Below are 22,191 nucleotides of genomic sequence, written 5' to 3'. Positions count from 1 at the left end.
ACTTATTAATTAATAAGTATTAATTACACTTATTAATTAATAAGTATTATTAATTATAGTCATCAAGGTATACATTATCTTGCAGGACTTACTTATGTTATAAAAATTTAAAAAGTTGTAACTTGGACTTCCTTCATCCATTTCACCCACCCCCTATCTCTTGCCTCTGGCAACCACTGATCTGTTCTCTGTATCTGTCAACTTGTTTTTTTTTTAATTCCACATATAAGTGAGATCATACAGTGTTTGTCTTTCTCTGACTTATTTCACTTAGCATAATATATGTGATTTTTAAAGATATCTCCAACAGGTGCAATGCGTTGATTTCTACTGGTGACACACAGTTCCTGGTTATGCTGTAGTGCTTTGGTGCCTATGTTCATAACTGAAGCAAATGCTACCTTTCTTTTCAGGTTGGTAAAGGCTAAAGGTATAATTTTTTCCTTACAAGTTTATGGACTCTGATGGTCTCCCCAACCCCTATCAATTGACACCCTCCCGCAGTGGTTTCCTGGGCTGGGGGAGCAGGGAATCCCTGCATAGAAACATACTCTGCATTCAAAATAAATTGACATGGAAAACTGTGGGTGCTGGGTTAAACCCCCCCCCCCACATCAGTCCCTTTGGACCTTTTCTGAACTCAGATGGCAGGTGACATTTGAACGCGCATGTTAAGAATTGTGCCAGAAAGCATGTCAGTAAAACTAGCTTTTATGGAACATTTCCAGCATGCCAGCCATTGTTCTAGGGACTTAAATATACTGTCATGAATCCTCAAATAGCTTTGCAAAGATTAAGGAGTAAGCTCCATTTTCAGGAGAGAAAACAGAGAGAAGCCCGATAATGTGGATAATGTTGCAGGTAGGCTGAGAGCAAAGGCTTTTTCACCAGTTTTCATACCCTGCATCAAAATGAACTGGGAAGCATAGTAAAACTGCAGATTCCAGGTCTCACCACAGAGATTCTCTATTGGTCTGGGATGATTCTCTAGAACTGATGTTTTATTTTTCTTTAATATGAAATTTATTGTCAAATTGGTTTCCATATAACACCATTGGTTTCCAGTACTCCTTCCAACAGGTGCCTTCCTCATTGCCCATCATCCACCCTCTCCTCCCTCCCACTCCCCATCAACCCTCAGTTTTTTGTTTTTTTTTTCCTTCACTCCCCCATGGTCTTCTGTTAAGTTTCTCAGGATCCACATAAGAGTGAAAACATATGGTATCTGTCTTTCTCTGCCTGACTTATTTCACTTAGCATAACACTCTCCAGTTCCATCCACATTGCTACAAAAGGCCATATTTCATTCTTTCTCATTGCCAAGTAGTATTCCATTGTATATATAAACCACAACTTCTTTATCCATTCATCAGTTGATGGACATTTGGGCTCTTTCCATAATTTGGCTACTGTTGAAAGTGCTGCTAGAAACATTGGGGTACAAGTGCCCCTATGCATCAGCACTCCTGTATCCCTTGGGTAAGTTCCTAGCAGTGCTATTGCTGGATCATAGGGTAGATCGATTTTTAATTTTTTGAGGAACCTCCACACTGTTTTCCAGAGTGGCTGCACCAGTAGAACTGATGTTTTAAACTGGCCCCCTGGGATGACTGATGCCAAAGCTGCTTGCAAACTGCTCTTGGAGACACGCTGATTTAAAGCTACATCTGCCTGGTTCTGGTCACTCTGGTGTTTGTTCCCGGGAAGTGACTGCACCCAATGCCAGCTGGGACCACCTCCCTGGTGAAACACCCCTTCCTGAGCACACAGCTTGCTGCCTCCAATAGACACTGCTGGGCTTTCCTACCACCTCTCCCCTCTCCCACCCATTTCTCCCTTCCTGTTTCTCAGGTGTCTCCCACACCTACGCGGCTTTGCCAAGTCTTTGTTAACAGAAAGATTGGACAATTGGTGAGAAGCGAGTGGTTATAGCTTAGAAGGTCTTCTCAGGCCGGAGAACAGTCTCCCCTGCTCCCTGAGGCAGCTTCACTGGGAGCTATTTCCCCATAATGGGGGAATCTTGCAAAGAAGCACATTCAAAATTTAATTCAAACTCAGCCCCCCCCCCCCCCCCCCCAATAGAAACCTGCATATGGTTCATCTGGCCTGGCTTTTCCAGGCAGGCAGACCAGCAACCAGACACAGCATCCTTTTGTGCCCTGAGGCAGTTGTGTTTAAAACTGCAGTAAAAAAAAAAATGACAGTTACAGGGGTAATTGAGCATCTGTGGTTTGTTTTCTCTCTTATCTCTGAGCTTGAGAAGCAATGCAGATACATGAGCCACCATCTCAGCTTGCTATACTCAGGTACAGGAGCTGCCGTGAAATGCAGGACAATGGGAATGGCCATGAACGGAGCCCAGGCTGAGATCCAGGGCTGAGTCAGTTCCTCTGGATACCTTGTGTTATCCACCCAGAGACCACTGCACCTGCCCTCACCAGGAGGCTCCCCTTTATTCTACTGAGTTAAGAAAAATGCAGGACTGAGAGAAATAAGGAGAGGATCAAAGAAATTAGGCTAAATTAGGCTCAGTTTGAGCTGAGCTAGTTTTAGGACAACTAGATAAAGATGCTGTAATTATAGCAATTATAGGCATGGTAATGTGGCTTTATATACATACTGCATATTGCAGGTAAAAAAGCCACTGGAATTTGAGAATTAATAAAGTTGGAATCTCGAAAGATTTAATGAATCAGCTTAAACACAGGGATGTGGCCATGTGACAACACTGTAAAAAGAGCCAGGGCACTTGTCCTTTTTAGAACAACCTGTGTATGTATGTCAGCCCTCCCCCATAGACTCAAAGTTGTCAGTTTACCCCTGTATATTCAGCACAAGAGACTGCTCACTAGGTGCTCAAAACCTGTTTGTTGAACAAATGAATGAATGACAATACCAAAAACTAATCATGAATCCTATGTTTTGTGAAAGTAAAATTTTTAAAAGACACAAATTTCCTTTTGTGAAAGTAAAGAGATACAGAGTATTGAGAAGTGTGAGTCAGGTCTAAATTTTTTTTTTCTGAAGGGGTTACAGAGTGCAAGGGTAACTCACTGATACATCTAAGTGACCATTTCTCCCCAGATTTTTGGGTGGCTCCAAATAAATGGGAAGTTTTTAAAAAATACATGAGATGCTAAGACGGAAAGGGCAATGTCAAGTTCGGGGCACGGAGTGACAAGATGGCAGATGATAGAAGGTATCTCCTTTTCCTTGTGCAATGTCCAACTGTTATGAGGAACCAGGGCTTCTTCCTCACTGGAACTGAGCACTGAAGAGAGAGAGTGCAGGGGAAGAAACTAGCAGATTGACAGAGCAGCAAACAAACAAGTAATGAAACAGCAATTGACTGATATTTATCAAGATTTGCTGGGATAATGGACTTCCAAGGATACGCTACTTTTAGCAGTTGAAGACTTGGGGAGATGAACACATGAGTTGCTCTCATACGATGGAGATGGTATGGGTTATGGAGAGATTCCCACCTAACACCGGAGAAAAGAATTTCTCGTACCCTTGCTCAGATTTTTCAAAAAATGCTTATTTAGAAAGCGAGTGAAATTCAAACTGTGTCCATTTCTCTAGAAAGTTTCAGCAAATTATATTTTACTTCAAATACAAATCATCCTAGGCTACCATGTTCAGACCAGCTTTTTAATCTGAAGTTAAATGCCAAATTCAAGACCAGGAAACATCAAAAACAATAGTAGACCAATTATTCAAAAGGCACCATTATTAAAACTATCTTTGTCAAAATAATTCCATGTTTGTTCACCTGGAAAAACCAACCTCCATCTTTCAGCTTCCCTGCCCTTTCTTTGCTCTCATCTTGCAGAAATGAAAGCCCATCTTCACATCCCTCTCTCTTCTCTGAATGCCAAAGAAACCATTTTAGTTTTGTTTTCTTGTTTCAAGAAAGCAGCCAAATGTTAGACAGTAGTGTGTTTTAATTCATTTTGAAAAACAAACTCACATGATTGATTCTTCAGGTCCCCTTACTTGGACCTGACACATTATGAAGTCCGAACAGCTCTGCATAGTTACATTAAACAGGTTCTTGTGCTGCAAAGTCACTGGGTGCAGGTAGCAGTGAAACATTCCCAAGACAATCACTAGACATGCAGAATGCCAGCCAGAAGCAAGGATCACTTTCAGGGGTCTTGCTGTAGGGAGCATGATGCTGTATTTTGTGTGCATTGACAACTGTATAAGGTAGGCCAAGGGAGCGAAGCACCCCCCATTTCTCTGAACCCAAAGGGGTGTCTTTCCAAAAGAAGTGTCTTTCAATACCTAAACTTCGAGCCAGATACTCCTCTGAGTTGTATGTGTTGCTCCTTGGAGAGTCAAAGCCAAGCCACCATGAGCATGAAGCCTGGCTGACCCCTCCCTCCTCGTTCCCCAGAGTGGAGAGAATGTCTGCCACTTACCCCATGAATCCAAAAGAATCCCTCCCCCGCCCATCCCTGGGTTTAAGCATGGACACAGGCCAAGCAAGCCTTGGACACCCAGGCCTGTTGCATTGTAGCTATGTTGGTGTATCCCATGTACAAGGTGGAAAAGTGCTTTTGTTTCTCTACCTGACCCAGCCGGGATAGGGGGATTTGGGGGCTGCCTGCCTAATGGCCCCTAGCCCATGTGCTTATATTGGGATTGGTCCCTAGGGATCTGCACCTGGTTGGCAGTCATTTTGTGGTGGATGTGGTAAATCGCCAGTGTTACCACAATGACGAGGCCTAGGATGAGCCCCAAAATCAGGGGCAAGGTTTCCTCCAACTGCTCCCGCTCATCCACCGGACACTTATGTTCTGAAATGGGAAAGAAGAAGAAAAGAAATCAGCTCCTGTCAAAACATTTTAAATCATAAACTCTCCTATCAAAATAAAAAGAGAAATGGAGGTGAAAAGATTTCTCAAGGAACATTTGGGAAGACTCTTTTATTTAGAAATAATGTTTCCCCAACCAACCATAAGGATGAACCACTTAATATTTCTGCACAAGGTAAAAATAAAATGTATCAGTTAAACAGGGCAACAGTCGGTCATTAGATTCCTGGCAGGTGCCAATAAAACATCCAGACAATTGATTTCAATTTTCAGTTTCAGCATTAAACACAGCCACCATCATTTTTATTGTTGGTTTAATTTTTTAACTTTTTATTGAAGTATATGTACACACAGAGAATTTCACACAATATAGAGCTTTCAAAAAGACTGAAAATATCAAGTGTTGGTAATGATATGGAGCAGTTAGAACTCATATATTGTTAGTGGAAGATGGTACAACCACTTTGTAAACCTGTCCAGTAGTTTCTAATAAAGGGAAGTATACACCTACCTACCTACTAACACAGCATTCCATTCCTAGGTGTTTACTTAAGAATAATGAAAACATATAGACACAAAAAGGCTTGAGCATAAATGTTCGCAGAAACTTTATTCACAATAGCTTAAAACTGGAAACAATCCAAATGTCCATCAAAGTGGAATGGAAAAACAAACAATGGAATATTAATAAAAAGGGATGAATAAAAAGGAATGAACACATAACAAAATGGATGAATCTCAAAAATAATATGTTCAGTGAAAACTCTTAAGACATGAAGAGTACATATATATGATTCCATTTACATGAAGTTCAAGAGCAGGTAAAACTAAGTCTATGGTGATTGAAATCAGAAAAGTGCTTATATATGGGGAGCAGGACAGGGAACATCCAAGTGTGATGGAAATATCCTGTATTTTGATCTAGGTAAGGGTTACATGGTTGCAAGTACAGGTAAACATGCATCAAGCTATGGGGTGCCTGGGCGGCTCAATTGGTTAAGCATCCAACTTCGGCTCAGGTCATGATCTCATGGTCCATGAGTTTGAGCCCCACGTTGGGCTCTGTGTTGACAGCTCAGAGCCTGGAGCTTGCTTCAGAGTCTGTGTCACCCTCTCTCTCTGCCCCTCCCCCACTCGTTCTCTCCCTGCCTCTCTCTCTCTCAAAAATAAATAAACATTAAAAAAATGTGTCAAGCTAAATTTTTTAGATTTTTGCATTTTGATATGTGTAAATTATACTACAATTTTAAAAAAGAGAGTGCAGAACTTCATGAGTTTTCACAAATGAACATCCCATGTAACCAGCACCTAGATCAAGAAAGAAAATGTTACCTGCACGTTGGTGTTGACTCCATTTTACTCTCTTACCCCCAAGACAGTTTAATAGCCCTTTGCCTCAATTTTTAACTAGAACCAGAAAAACAATTTGGGGCAACGTGTTGGTCACATAGTTTGTAGATCTGAGCAGAACTACATTCCTAGAAACCAGGACATGTTTGCTCGGGCTCCTTTGCTCCTTGTGGGTAACTGATGGCCTCTTCACCAAGCTCATGAGCCACAACCGGAGAAAACAGGCTTTAGATATCTGTTCATAAAGACTAAGTTTTTAAGTCAGGGTGACCCAGTAAACATTTACTGAGCACCAACTGTGTGCCAGGCTCCTCCATGTTGACACAGTCCTTTGTCTCACGTCTCCTGAGGCCAGCAGAAAGGAGAATAAGGTCTGAGCTTATTCTAGTAATTAGAGTCTGGAAGATTATGGACAAACATATAGTTTTTGAAAAGCTGTATATGTGGGGCACCTGGGTTGAGCATACAACTCTTGATTTTGGCTCAGGTAATGATCTCACTGTCATGAGATCGAGCCCCAAGTCAGGCTCTGAGTTCAAGTGGAGCCTGCTTAAGATTCTCTCTCCCATTCCCTCTGCCTCTCTCCCCATTTGTGCACACTCTCTGTCTCTCTGTCTCTCTCTCTCTCTCTCTCTCTCAAAATAAAAATAAAATAAAGGCTGTATAGTTAATATACATGGTTCCTAAATTAACTTTCAGTTCTAAGCACAAAGATTTTCTCATTTAATCCCCATGACAACCTTATGAGAGAAATACTGTTATTATACCCATTAGAATGAAGCTAATTTTCCTAGGGGAAATTCAAGCCCCAACTTGAATTCCAACAGCCTAACTCAACAGCACAATCAGGGGGGCAGTTAGCAGACATGAGCTAGGGGTAGAGTTAGGGTCAGGTCAGTAGCAGACCTGACCTACTGGCATTTAGAGGCTACAGAATCAGAAGAGGGGGCAGGAAGAGGGCTTCCGGGCTCTGGGGCTGTGTGTACTGGTCACAGAGGTACGTTCAATTTCTGAAAATTCAGTGAGGGTCATACTTATTACCAAGAGGTATGAGGGTACTTTCACGGGGGATGGATATGTTGTTTTTTCTGGATTGTAGTGATGACTTCATAGGTGTATTCCTAAGTCAGAATTTCTCATATCATACACTTAAATGTGTGAAGTTTATTGTATTTCAATTACAACCTGAACAAAAGTGTTTAAAATAAATAAGTAAACATACACATACATACATATATTTCCTGATTGAAAAAAGAAGAGATTTTTTTACAGGGAAGATTTTTTAAAAAGACATTTTGGCAAATGTTAAGGAAGGGCTAAGGACCTATTTTTAGCACTAAATTGAGCATTTCTCTTTATTACAATCAGAAGGACTAAAAAGAATCAGTAGGGGACTTTTATTTTTGACTATTTGATTAAATTCTAATGAGTTCCACACTTTGAGTATCAGCCTGCAGCCCAACATACCCATTTCCCCTGGGAAAAGTCTTAAGGTTGTTACAGCAGCACCAGGAACAGCTATGGGCCCAGAGCTCCATATCCAGAAGGTTGCTTTTTCCCCCATGATACCACACTGCCCCTTTGAAGAGAAAAATGAGTAGAAATGGGGTTTCTTGGGGTAGGGATTTTATTAACAACAAAAACTATTTGTTTTCCCCAACAGGCTGTTGCCTGTGAAATGTCAAAGTAGATTGTGGGCTTTGCTCATTTTCTATATACTAGTCGCAAACTTACACTCTGATATTCATAACATGCCCCCTTCAAGCACACCTGACTGTAGCTAATGAGGTAACTTTGGGAAAGCCCCTAGGTCACCTAAGGATAGGGGCTGGTTGCCAGGAGAACTAAACTTGTGACCAGAAAGTTGGAACTTTCAGCCCCCACCCCCTTGATTTCCAGAGAGGGGAAAGTGGCTGGAGCTTGAGTTCAATCACCAATGGCCAATTATTTAACCAACTGTGCCTATGTAATGAAGCCTCAATAAAAACACCAAAGGATGGGATTCAGAGAGCTTCCGGTCAGTGAACACATGGAGATTTGGGACAAGTGGTGGGCTTGGAAAGAGCCTGGAACCTCCACCATCTTTCCCTGTGTCTTACCCTATGCATCTCCTACATATAGCTGTTCCTGAGTTATCTCCTTTTATAATAAACTGGTAACTTAGTGAGTAAAATATATCTCTGAGTTCTGTGAGCCTCTCTAGAATTCAAGGAGAAGATCATGGAAACCTCTGATTGTAAGTTGATCGGAAGCCTAGGTGACAGTCTGGACTTGCAGTTGATATCTGAAATGGAGATGGGGAGCAGTCTTGTAGGAGAGAGCCCTTAACCCGTGGGATTTGATGGTATTTTCAGGTAGTGTCAGCAGTGAGTTGAATTGCAGAACACCCAGCTGCTGTCAGAGAATTGCTCAGTGGTTGGGAAAAACACCCACACATCCGAATTGGTATCAGAATCATACTGCCCAAAGTATTATCTTTTTTTTAACTTTTTAAAAAATGTTTTAAAAGTGCTTGTTTATTTTTGCGAGAGAGACAGAGCTCCAGCAAGGGAGGGGCAGAGAGAGAGGGAGAGACACAGAATCCGAAGCAGGCTCCAGGCTTTGAGCTGTCAGCACAGAACCCAATGTGGGCCTCGAACCCATGAGCTGCGAGACCATGGCCTGTGCCATGACACTTAACCGACTGAGCCCCCCAGGTGCTCCCCAGAGTATTGTCTTTAAATAGATAATAACTTTAGTATAGTTATGGGAGAATAACATCTCATATCCCATTCTTCAAGGAAGGCAGAGGGGAAAAGCACAATATATTCTGACCAAAAAAGTTATGGTTAAAATACCATTGTGATTTAGTTTCATGTTTTTTTTTTTTTTAATTTTAATTCCAGTGTAGTTAACATACAGTGTTATATTAGTTGTAATATAGGTGTACAATAGTGTAATTATAGGTGTACAATATAGCGATTCAAAAATTCTATACATCACTCAGTGCTCCTCATGACAAGTGTACTCTTAATCCCCGTCACCTATTTCACCCATCCCCTACCCACCTCCCCTCTGGTAACCACCAGTTTGTTCTCTATAGTTACGAGTCTGCTTTTGGTTTGTCTCCTTTTTTCTTTGCTCATTTGTTTTATTTCTTAAATTCCACATATGAGAGAAATCACATGATATTTATCTTTCTCTGACTTATTTCACTTAGCATTATAATTGTGGGTTACTTCTTAAAAATTATTTTTTGTGCCTTAGGAAAAAACCTGAACTAAACTCACCACAGAAAGGGGTATATAAAGGGAGCATTAAACTACAGACATGTCAAAAATAATCATGGGGAAATAAGGGGATGTCAAAAATTATTATGAAAAATACTGAATCCCCATCCTCATCCATCCACATCCACTAAGTGGTCAAATAAGGGGACATTCCCAAGTCTGCCATCCCTTACCCACCCTTTCAAAATCCACAGAGCTCTGGAAATCCAGAGCACTTTGTATCATGCATTTGGCAGCAACACTTGAACTAATGTAGGATTCCCGTGATTTCATGCATCCTACTTAGCATGAAGGTTCACATGTTTCACTGCAAGAAACAGATATATTAATATATTTGATTACAGGGGGCTGCCTGGACTCTTCTGGGGTTTTCCATAATATATGGACTATGCACTAAATTATCTTCCTAAAGTCTCAAAAATCCTGAACTCTGAAACCCATCTATCCCCAAGGGTTTTAAATGAGAGACCAGGAGCTCACACAAGAGGGTCACACATTCTGCATTCAGGCTCAAGCCAGTGGTTTCAAACTCTGCCTCTGACCCCGAGGGGAAATAGTGTTTTACATTGCAACTCAGAACATAGGTAGACAAATATAACCAAAACCAAGTTTTCACAAAACAATACTTATCCTGACCCTATGCATCTAATAATTTCCACTCCAGTCTATTCTCTTTAACTTAAAACAGTGCTGGCCATGACCTACTAAGGCAGGAGATGCCATCTTTTTTTGCACCAGTAATGATGAAACTGGTGCAAACCAGTTGAAAACCCTTCTCAGAATCATGCTTACAAATGCATAAAGATAAAACACACACAATTATGAAGGAAAGATATTACACTGAAATTCAGCTATCAAAATATGTTTAAATAAGTTGGGAGAAAGCAATACATGTACCCCTTTATTAGTACACATACTGGCTGGGCTTGCAAAGTAACAAGAAGCATCATTGTTACTTTGCAAGATCTACATAAGCAAATGGGGGATGAAAATATCTGTGATTTCTATTGGTGAGAAAGTCACCACTAATTATTCATTAATTATCACCACTATCACTACTGTGGGTTGTTACCTTCATTTATGACTGAAGGGAATGTCAAAAATTAGAAATTTGCAAAAAGAAAGACGTAAATTTTTCCCACTGAAATTCACACATTCCCAGAATTCTATCCACAACCCTATGGACCCCAAGGTTAAGATCCTTTGCCATAAATTGATTATATAACCCACAGATTATGAAACAGGAAGGCTCTAGGCTCTGCCTAGGAGAAGAACATCTTTTGGCTTAGACCACACTAAACCTGGCTTTGGATGCTCAGAGGCCCCTAATTCCCTGTTCACCTCCACAGGGCGTGGGGTCCCTCGTGCCTCTGCCCTGGCTGGGCTCAGGGTTCTCAAGTGCACAAAACAGATCCTGAAGAGGATGGCATATGGCTGGAAAAGACAATAACCAGTCTAGCCATTGGAAAGTACCAGATAAAGACAAATCGGACAACAGAGGGTCAATCTATTGCCAGCTGCCAATTGCCGAATAAGGTACCCTCAACCATAAATCCAATGCTGCTGAAATTCTGATCCATCTTCAGTTCTCGTTTTTAGTCCATGGTTTTGTTTTTTGTTTTTTGGGTTTTTTTTGGTCACTTGTTTGTTTGATGACCACCATTTTTTGTGTGTTTGATGGTTTTATGTCCATCTCAATGGTGTATTTACTCCCTGAGGCGAACCAAACACAAGAACTCTTCATTGTTCCCCAAATGAAAACACTGAGATGGGCAGTGGGCAAAAAGGCAAGCTACCTGCTTTCTCAAGGTCTGCTAACACCCCAGACTATTCCTGTTCAAGGAAGGGGCTGATTGGGCTTCTTCCACTCTCTGATAGGACAGCTGGAGGGAGGAGTTTGCCCCTCTTCCCATTTTCTCTGGGCTGGTTCTGGACTCCTGTAACCGCAGCAAAATGTGTTTTGTATTTTGAGAAAGAGCATAAATGGGCCTTGGAGACCTTTGGCTGGAAACAAGCAGATACTTTTACCAAGATGTAAGCAGTAGCAATTAAGATAATAAAAGCAGTTGTTGATTGATGCCACTGTGCACCAGGCACATGGCATGCACAAGAAAGAGTTGTATAAATCTTTCTCACAATCCTATAAGCTCTGCCAGGGCAGGAAATTTCATACACCCCAGAACCTACGTGTAACAGACCCATCCAGACAGTGTCCTTGGCAGTCACTTTCTCACACATTGCAATGGGTTTTGCCTACAAGGCAGCTTAGAAGTCCCAGAGAGTCAATGCTCTTCCCCCACCCCAGCAGCCATCGGTGGTGGATAAAAGTTGATGGGTAAATGCATTGTTCCCACCTCTCAGGCTGGATAACTCTGACATGGGTTCTACACTCTCGGGGGTTCCAGCAGTGTCAGCCCCAGGTGCCCACAGTGGAAACCTGCTCACTAATGCATGGGTACTGGTTGCCTTACTATCTCACTTCCCCAAGCCCTTCCCAGTGCTTTCTAGAACCACTTCCTAAATAAACTACTTGCACTTACATGCTTGCCTAGGATCTGCTCCTTGGGGAACCCAGCCTAAAACACTATGTTCCAGGAAAGTACCAGGAACACTGAATTCTACAACTGGCTAGTTACATAGCCCTACACTGGGGCTCCACATTCCTGCCCTTGACACAGTTCTCAGCAGTGTTCATAACAGGATTATCTCCCCCTAGATGCATACCCAGGAGACCCTGAGGAGCAACTATACATGCTGGGAGGTGCTATGTAAGTCACAGGTCTACACAATGCTGTGGATCAGCATCAGCTAAGCCTTCATGCACGTGGCAGCCAGCCACAGGGTGCCCTACCGAGGGCTGGTGTACAGAGAACGGTAAGGCACGATCCTTTCCACCATAACACAGATGTGGTTAAAACACAGATGAGGTGGCATCTTCCAATCATGCTGTTAGGAACACTAATAAAAGGCTCATGAATTCAGGGTACTCAACAACCTGTGTAAAGATGCCTCCTGTGCTCACATGTTTATTAGGAGCAGCTGAGGCTCTGAGTAAGCGCTCAGGATCTGACACCCAAAGACAGGCTCTTGCCCCAGCCCTGGCAGCCACTAGAAGGGCAGGCTTCACCAATAACTTCACTTCTCTGAGCCTCAGTTTCTCTGCAGTCATCTGGGATCTCAGCACCTTCTTTACAGGTTTGTTTGCTTGTTTTTCCCCCTTGAGAATTAAAAAGGGACCAGCCTATATGTGGTCACTTTTAAATGCCTTTTAAACCTGAATCTTTAACAAAGGGAAACAGAGACTGGGTGCCTGAGTGGCTCAGTCGGTTGAGTGTCTGACTCTTGATTTCAGCTCAGGTCATGATCCTAAGGTTTGTGGGTTCAAGCCCTGCATCAGGCTCTGAGCTGACAGTGCAGTGCAGACTCTGTCTCCTTCCCTCTCTTCCCCTCCCCTGCTCCTTCTCCTTCTCTCTCTCTTTCTCTCTCAAAATAAATAAACTTTAAAAATTTTAAAACAAAGGGGAACAGAGATACCCTTTGCATTCTGTTATGTTTCTTTTGAAATTATGCATAAAAGTTGTCTTTAATTAAGCCGTTAAAATTCTCAGGCTGATCTGTTGCTTATCCGTGATGCAATCCTCATCCATCACAGCCAGGAATCTCCAGGGGGCCCACAAAGGGACACACTTTAAGGACTTAATTATGGAAGGACACGTTAATCAACCCCAACTGAGAGACATGAGGTGCTTTGAACTGCAGGGTGGTCGTTACCATACAAGTGTATTGGTTATAGAAATGAGCCAAAGTAGCCTCTGTGTATCGGCCCCTAGGTGGTTTATTTCTTCACTGCAGGCTGAGACCATTAGCTCTAAAGCCTATCATGCCAAACTCAAATTTTTACACATCTAATTATTTAAAAACCAGCCCAAAGAAGCACATTTTTAGCTATTTAGAGCCTGCCTGCTTTGCATACCAAACCTCACCCAACAGCTGTTACCCATTGATAAGATAGGCCTTGGCCTCTGCTGCCCCTCAGAGCTCTCTGACCCAGAGACTCCTTACCGTGCTGCTGAGCCATATTGCCTAGACACGTAAGCCCCCTCCCCAGTACCCCTCTCCCTGCCAGGAGGTCCTTTGCCCTCCTCCCTTCTGGCTGGTGGTCCCCATATGCCTCTCTCTGGATAGTCTCATGCTCTGAGCAGCTTCCGCTCTATGCAACCCTGTCCAAGCACCACCCAACAAAACTTGTGTATTATTGCCTCTCAAGGTCATATATTTTCCTTGATCAGCTCAAGATTCCTCAACCACCCCCCCACACAGTATTCCACAGACCAGCAGCATCACCAGGGAGCTTGCTAGAAATGGAGCATCTTGGGCCCCGCCCCCAGACCTACTGAACCAGACTCTGCATGTTAACAAGATTACCACAGTCGTGCACAATGCAGCTACAGATTCCTGTGCACACTGCAGTTGGAGACGTGCTGGGCTAAGAGACTTCTGTTGAGGATAAGCGTAGTAGCCGAGCTCAATGCACTAAAGGGATTTAAGTGATAAAGACATCAACCCCAGTTTGAGCTGCTCTCAATGCTGTGAGTATCCAGTAATCCATTTCACTGACCCTTTCTTGCTTTAGAGTCTATTAAACAGGCAGATGTGAAACTTCAGACTGCCAGTATGGCCCCCTTACACAGGGAATAGTTTCTTCATTGGAAACCGTGTGGCTATATGTCCTGCACACACGTGCCAAACCCACATATATACCCTGCAGTAGGCTGCAGTTATAAGACCAGATATGGCCCCCTCCCCCACTCCCCCGCTTCCCTACGCGCGGGTGCAGGCTACTCATCCAGAGCCTCCTGAGCTTCTTTTCTGGGAAAGCAGGGGCGGGGACAAGCCCCAGGTCCCCAAAAGGCACTTAAAAGGAATCTTTTGGATTCTACCAAATCAAATCAAATGATCCCTTACAAAACACAGTGGGGGGCAGGTGCTGAGAGGCACAAATGGGAGGAGCCAGGAACAAAGGAACCCCTGCCACACAAAGGCAAACGGATCCAGTGAGTGATTCTGAATGAGGCTTGCCTCCTCCCAGGAGCAGGAGCTTTGAGCCCCAGGGCACCATATAGGAGGGGACATCCTAATTATTACCCAGAAAAGCCTGAGACAAGTGCAGTTTGCTTGTGCTTAATAATACATCTGCGTTTAGAAAGTTCTACATGCTTACAAACTCTCTAAGTCTACCCAGCAATCGTGCCCCTCTAGGACCTGTAAGTGAATAAAACCTGGTTTTCAAACAAAGAAGGCCAAGACGTCCATGCTATGAACTTCACTGATTTTCAGGAAACCAGCTCTGGTCCTGATTCAGTGCTCATTTACTCTTATTTTGTATACCATTCTAAACACCGATGAGATTTGATTTCTCAGCTCATCAATGACTATCAGCAACAGTGTAGAAATAACCCAGAACGACTGGGGTGAGGTTGAAGTAAGGACCTAGTAAAAGCAGCCATCACAGCACAGATAGCACCAACCAGTAAAGAAGTGCCTAAGAACAGCTGACCAGTAAAAAACAAAGAGTAATTAGAGACTATGAAAAGTACCCGCATAAACTCAAATGTATCTGTGGTAGGAACCCTGGGGGCTGATTCTACACAGTCCAGGATGTTCATAATGAATTCTTGGTCATCAGTAATCATAAGTCCAATCACATTTAATTATAGTTAATATTTTCAGTTGAAGAAAGACACTGTTATATTTTATAAACACTTATGTAATCAAACAGATATTTTTAAAACACTAAGGTCTTGACGCTTGTGAGTTTAATTTCAATTTTGTGAAGATCCATGAAAATGCAGTTAGCCCATCCTTCCCCAAGTGTGTGGAAGTAAGTACTGCACTGACTTACTAAACATATTAAATCCTGATTCATCTGGTATTCAAGCATTTGGAAGTCTCTGTTAATTGTGTCCACAGCTTCAGGATATCAATTCAGCCAAAGTTAACTTGGCATCTACGGTGTACCAAGCACTGTGTTAGGCACTAAAAATACAAAGATGAAAAAAGAAGTAGGGTCTTCTGTCAAAGACAGTTTAACTTAAGAATGTTCAAATGGTCTTTAAATGATCATGGTATTGGGGGAGGGGAGCATATATTCTACTCAGTATAGTTTGAATTGGGAGGGGAATTTTATGAAAGCTGGATTCCCTGGGAAATGATCGAATGATTTGTGTATGACACAGATGGGGATTCCCTGATATCCTGTATGTTCTAATAGTTGTATTCATTTGGGGATCCCCACTCCAAAAGAAGGCATCCATAAAGCAATGAGAATCTCTCCCCATTTCTTAGCCACAAGGAATAAACAGAATATCAAACCATCTTTAACAACCTTCTCCAGATAAGAGAGAACAGATGAATTGAAAAATTGATTCACCCTATGTTTGCCTGGTAAAAATTGTTGCTAGACTCAGATAATTGCAGAAATGTGGACTCCCCTTGTGCCCAACTTCTGCTGGGATGCAGAGAACCAAGAGAATGTGGATGTCCTGAATCTGCCTCAGCTATATCCTGCCTGACCCCCTTTCAGAGACTAGCACAGACTGAGAAGAAGCCTTTCTCCACACCCCAGGAGGAAAAGATCAGGGGCCCCTGCTTTTCTGAAGCCTCAAGGGTAGCCCTCCTTACAAAGGTGAGTGCTAGAGGGAGGCAGGTCTCCATGAGTCTCTCTGTAGCGCACACACACACACACACACACACCCCTATTGCATTCTAGCCACACAAAAACTTAGACTCACAGTGGTAGAAACTACAGCTGAAACTATCTGAAATAACATGGAGAAGTGAAGGCCCATGGAAGCAGAGGCCCTTCTGTAATCCATGGCTCTCTATGTAAGTGTTTGAGATTTTTAGCTGATTTTTCATTGGGAAATTTGCATCAAAATTATATATATATTTTTCCAGTCTTTGTTACCTCTTTCCCTATCAAGGTTCCTCTCTTGGCAAACAAAAAGGAAGAGAGGAAAGAAATAAAAAGAAGGGAAGGACCAAAGAAGGGAAAGTGGGAGAGGAAAGAATGAAGTGAAGGAGGAAGGGAGAAGAAAGAACCATTGAGGAAGGTTGATCAGTTCACAGTCTAAAATATTATAGTGAGAGGAAGTGTCATGTCAGCCTGAAGAAAATACAAGTAGTAACAGCCTGAAACCCTGGCAGGTCCCTTTCCCCATCCACCCTGAAGTCAGCCTTCCCTTCCCTCCATCCTGTCTCCTCCTCCCACACTGATCCCCCCCCAACCTACCTTCACTGAAGACAAAATCAGAGATGATGTCAAAAGGCTGGATGTGTACCGCAGACAGAATCATGGTAACTGTCTTCTGTGGATCGCTGGAGGCTAGTGAAATGGTCTGCTGAGCTTGACACTGGTAGGACTTCCCAGCTGGGGTGACCAAGGCAGAGAGGTGATGTGAGTTGGCCGTGTGCTTCCCAGCTGCAGGGAAGGCCCAAAACAATGGTTAGGCCCCTACTTCTGGAAGAATCCTAACCTCCTAACCTCCTGTGCCTCTCTCTCTCTCAGCTCCAGAAACCTCTCTGATCTTCTGTGTTGCCGAGCTGGGGCTGGAGCTCTGCAGAGGGCATCAAGTGGTGACAAAGGACAGGCACTCCCCTTCTTTCAGGAGCAGGGGTTCCTTAAACATTGATTTGAAATTTCTTTTCTGGAAAAGGAGAGTGATACCTAAAAACCCAACTCTGTTTACTATATGCAACCTGAAAATGGAGATTTCAAAGAAACAGAACAGTGACGTGGTTTTCCACATTTCACACTGGCCCACACAGAATTAAAGATCTTCAACAAAGCCGGGCTGGTTTCTGGTGCCCTGGGCAGACTTAACATACATATATACTCTTTGCAGGGCTGCCCCTTTTTCTCCTTTTCAGGTACATGTTTGTTGTTTTTCCCCCTCTTTCCCTTTTTTGGAGAGGAAGGTATCTAATTTAACTGGGAGAAGTGTTTGAATATGGATTTTGATGAAGAGAAGAAAATGCTCTTTGTACTGCAATGATAAAAAGGGGAAAGGGAGACATGATCCGTACATTCTTTCATGTGCTCAATAAAAATCTTTTCCCAACACCAGTGCCCAGGTGATGGAAGGCCTCATTGGGAGATTACACAGTTTACTAAATAAATAGGTTGGTTAATTAATTAATTTGAATGTGGTCTTTGATGGCTCTTGCACATGTGAACATTCTTATTTGGGGAATGGCTGTTGCTCTTGCCACAATATTTTTGGAGGCTCTGGGGGAGTTGGAGCGATGGGCAGGAAAAGCTAATAAATTAGGACACGGTTCAGAATCTGCTCTGGGGTGACTGCAGTCAATGACTGAAGACCGAGTGTGAGCTATAGGGCCACGAACAAAAAGATACTGCAGGCTAACCGAGAAAAGGAGTCACACTGCCCCTTTCAAGTTTCTGCGCATAAGAAGAAAAACCAGGGTGAAGGGGGGAAAAATTTAGCTTCTCGGTGCTCCTTTAAAGGACAAATCATAAGAGATCCTCCTGAAGCAGCCAGGGGAAGACAGGCCCTCAAGAGATGTCTCATCGAGGATCAGGCTATGGTGACCTACCGGCTGATCCTTAGGCCCGTGGTTCCTTGCTCATCTACAAGGCCTAAAGTCCAGAGGACACGCAGGTGCTCCCGCTTCCTCTACCTTGGAGAGAAAGCCCAGGGCTGACGTGGCCTGGGAGCGCAAAGTCAGGATCTGTTTCCATAAATTTCCTGAGGAATTTGGTCTTCATGCCTGGGCTCTCTGCAGTGCCCAGGCTTCCTCCCCAGTTTTGGGGCCTCTACTCACCACTGACTGCGTCTTTAAAATGGGTCTTCTCTAAGGAGTCATAGACAAACTGGACCTTGCTCAACCTCCACGTCGCCTCGGGTCCTTTGGACGCATTATGACTTTCCTGCCAAGAGGGAGGCGCGCGTCACTCGTCCCCGCGGCTTTTGGGTGAGGAAATCCTGGGGGCGGCCCCCGCCCACATCCACCCAGAAGTGGGCAGAGCCTCCTCTGCGCGTCCCCCTCGGAGTTACCTTTACAAACAGCATTTTGAGCGCATACGCGCGATCCACCCAGAACACCTGCAGCTCCGACTCGTTGTGGCCACAGCGGCCCTTCACCTCAGCTCCTCGGGTCAGGGAGATGTCGGCCTGTTCCGTGATCAGCTGGGAACACATACGCCCCGCACCCCCTCAGCGCACCCGGCCTCCGCGGGGGCTGTAAAGGGCAGCGCATTCAAACTCGGGGTGGCACGCCTGAGCGCTCCTTTGCGCGCGCGCTCGCAGGTCCCGGAACATGCGGTTAGATGCTTGCTCTGCGTGCAGACCCGGCCGTTAGGGAAGCAGAGAAAGGGGGATTACTTTCAAAGCAGGCAGGGTGAGCAGAAGGCGTTACAAGCCGGAACCCCCATGCAGCATTCAGGAGAAGCCTGCAGGGGCACAGAGGGGGAAGGCGGGCGACCCAGGTCTTCCTGGGGCCTTGAAGGGGGATGCCCTTCGCCCCTGGAGCCCTAGGAGTAAGCCCGGAGGGAAAAGGTTCCTTACATCGACATAATTGCTGGCCCACACATCATAAGGGACAATAAATTTGGCTGCGAACTCGGCCATGAGACACGTCGTCCCATTTTCCCGCACCACAAATATATCTTTTTCAGGGTTAGTGGAAAGGCCTGAGAGATTTTCCACTTCTTGTTCTGCCATGATTCCAGCCGTTGTATCTGCGGAAAAACAAACCAAAAAAAAAAAAAAAAAAATCCTCTCGGTTCCGGGCTCAGTGAGCCCACGCGTCACGGGCACAGGGGTGGAGAGATCGTGGTCTGCAGGCTTTGGGGTGATAAAGTTCCTTGCCGGCTGCTGTGCGCTCTGCGAGCCATTTCCCTAACCTAGCGCCGACAATTTCAACTCCGTTGCTGTTAATTTATGATAAAAATAAAATTTTAAAATTTAAATCCTTACTATTTTGTAAGCCGACTGGTCTTTTCCTTCATCTTAGGCTTTTAAAACCAAATCTTTCTTGCCAATGCTCAGACCCCACGAAGCAGACTCGTATAGCATTCTGTCTGGGATGTGCGGTACAGGTGTGTGGCCCTCTGGGGAATTCCCTGCCTCTGGCGGGAAGGCCCTCCACCCCGCCCGCAAAGAAGAAAGAAAATAACAAAACGTAAGGGCCACATTTTGACCTTAAGCTACTGGTTTTGCTCTGCTCGTTCTATTCTCTGCAAATAGTGCACCCTGCCCTCGCTGTGGCCCAAAAGCTACTCACGGAACAGCATCAGGAGAACTCGAAGTCTATAGACGCTGGAAAAGGCTCTTCCTCGGAGATCCATGCTCGCCGTGCAGCGAATGAGGCCAGATGTGCTGCTGCAGAGGCCGCCTGAGAGGGAATCCCTCAAAGTCGCCGCTGGAGTGAGCCGGGGTGAGCGAGGGGCGGGGGCACCTAGAGGGAGGCGGGGGGAAGCGCGTGTTCTCTGCGCGCTGCCGAAGACTTGGTGGCGGGTGCCGCACCGACCCGTGCAGGCTGAACGCGAGTCGGCTCACTGCGGAGGAACCGACCGAGAGGTGAGGGAGCTGTCCACGGCTGCGAGTACTGAAAGGGATCGGTTGTGTTGCAGGAGTGATTGTTGTGGCTTGGCTAGTGCAGCTAGCCAATGAGATTTGGGGGGGGCTAAAATTCTCCCTGAGTCTGTTTCCTGTTCTGCAATTGCATCCGCAGAGATGATTGTGTCCTGAGAAACTTAACAGCACTCTCAGACCTATTCGATATCCCTACTAGGTACAGTTATTAGGTGGTGTAGACATCACATCCTTGGAGTCCTGGTTGCTGAAAATGCCTCTGGTTCCTGAAAGAAAACGGTAGAACACAAATTGTTGCTGCTTTGGGGGAGGAGGAGTAGGCAGAAATAGAGAAGGGAAATGCTATGGCAACAGTTTCCTGCATTTGGAGACATCCCCTTCTCTCCTCTGCTCTCAATGAGCTAATGGATTTAAAGTTAAATTGACGCCTCCCTAAATGAGGCCGTCAGTCAGTGCAGTATTCTGGCTTATTTTCTGTGAGTTCTGCTCTCTGACTGCATGAGGGCTCTAAACTCTGGGGTCATCTACCCTCACTCATTATATTGCGGCTTTTCTGCCAAGAAGAATGTAAGTGAACCCGAAGTTTGTGAGGGTTGTCTAGGGTCTCTTAGGACAGTAATGTCACCTACTTTTGTAAACATAGACATTACACACATATTGCTCTATGGCATCCAGTGGGACAAAAAAAATACTACTGGACTAATTCCTATATTTACATTTTTGGTAGCTTGCTTTTTAAAAAATTTCTTGCTTCATAAATCAGAATACAGCTTTTTCAGCAATGAACATGCTGTCCTCATCAATTGTATTGATGTCCGAATATTTCATGTCTTACAGGATATTTAATTATGTGAATAATCAGTAATATAATGTCATAAAATAAACAATATCATATTAAGGGGGAAATTGCAAAGTATCTTCACATGCACTCTCAAATTTTGTCCTCCTTACCACCTTAGAAGGAAGACAAGGGAACATTTGCCTTATGGTGGTTGTACACTCCCAAAACTGAGACTCAGAAAAATTAAATGACCTTGCCTAGTGTCACATGGTCAGTTAGAATTAAAATAGAAAAATCACATGCTTTAACTTCATAGGGACCATCTTAATTTTTCCTTATATAATACTTTGACTCCAAAATATACTATATTTTCATTTCCATAAAATCTTTATTCAATGACCAAATAACAAGCTGAAACCCAAAGTCTGTAATAAGATCAATAGCAATTCAAATTATGAAGTAATATTTAAATCAATACTATATTTTATATCTTCATTTTTATCTGGTATATTTCATTCAAGCATTTTTCAAGAACTTTGCATAAATGTTTATATACAGAAGGACTGAGGCCTTTGTGATTGATAAAAGTCAATTATTATGATTGCGATTTGCAAAATTTACATGCCTTGCAATTTTTCACCTTAGCAATTGCTATTACACATTTTCCTGTAGTATCATAAAAACTTTGAAAACAATGAGACATACGTAATGAAGCATTTATATTCTCTTTCCCTCCATCTTTCCCTCCAGTACTTTAATGAGGAAAGAAATGGATAGATTTTAGTTTAGTGTTCACAATTTATTACCTTCATGACCTTGTACAGATTATCATTTTCCTTAACTGAAAAACTGGAATAATACCTCAGGGGATGGCTGGTTAGGCCAAGTGAACTAATGAGTAGAACATCATTCAAAACAAAGACAAATTAATTTCATCATAAACATTAACTGAATACCTATTACTTGCACTATGTTTGGTGCTCTGGGAACCCAAAGATAAACAAATACCATTATAGAAGTAGAAGAGATGTCTGTGAAAGATTATGACAATTTTTCTTGTGATACATTATTGCAGATGTCCTCATTTATAGATTATTAAAAGATCAACTGAGTTAATTGATGATTATCTGCTTTAATAAGAAAACATAGATGGGAAGTAGCATGGGTCATTAATCTTAAGTTGTTGTAGTTGATTATTGATTTCATTATAAATCAAATGGTCGTTCCTTTGAAATGGTTTCTTTCCATACCTGACATACATGATCTCTTTGTTGACACCAGAGAGTACTTCAAGAGTTAAAAGAAAAAAGGAAGCAGTTTTAACTCTTTCTTCCTGGAAGGATCATCCTCAA

The 22,191-nt window shown here is 43.4% G+C and overlaps 1 protein-coding gene across 1 annotated transcript; it reads right to left on the bottom strand.

The window, feature by feature from the left end:
* Window positions 1-3,927: 3,927 nt before the first annotated feature.
* On the bottom strand, window positions 3,928-20,419 carry LAMP5 (lysosomal associated membrane protein family member 5). Its single transcript, XM_040447679.1, has 6 exons — window positions 19,748-20,419; window positions 19,030-19,202; window positions 18,520-18,651; window positions 18,287-18,392; window positions 16,734-16,922; window positions 3,928-4,805 (listed from the first exon to the last, which is right to left on the bottom strand). Exons 1-6 carry the CDS (start codon window positions 19,809-19,811, stop codon window positions 4,627-4,629), a joined length of 843 nt encoding a protein of 280 aa, XP_040303613.1. The 5' UTR covers window positions 19,812-20,419; the 3' UTR covers window positions 3,928-4,626.
* Window positions 20,420-22,191: the final 1,772 nt, after the last annotated feature.

Source organism: Herpailurus yagouaroundi, unplaced genomic scaffold, assembly GCF_014898765.1.
Source record: "Herpailurus yagouaroundi ecotype Mexico unplaced genomic scaffold, PumYag 196, whole genome shotgun sequence".
Taxonomy (NCBI): domain Eukaryota; kingdom Metazoa; phylum Chordata; class Mammalia; order Carnivora; family Felidae; genus Herpailurus; species Herpailurus yagouaroundi.
Note: the sequence above shows the minus strand (reverse complement) of the source record. Positions and strands in the feature narration are given on the sequence as shown.

What these genes read in the sequence shown, in the direction of transcription:
- LAMP5 (XM_040447679.1), bottom strand. Translation starts at nt 19,811, where the DNA reads ATGGATCTCCGAGGAAGAGCCTTTTCCAGCGTCTATAGACTTCGAGTT. An exon ending in AGTTCTCCTGATGCTGTTCC is followed by an intron (nt 19,203 to 19,747) that starts GTGAGTAGCTTT and finishes GTTTTTCCGCAG; the next exon opens with ATACAACGGCTGGAATCATG. An exon ending in TTTTAAAGACGCAGTCAGTG is followed by an intron (nt 16,923 to 18,286) that starts GTGAGTAGAGGC and finishes CCTTCCCTGCAG; the next exon opens with CTGGGAAGCACACGGCCAAC.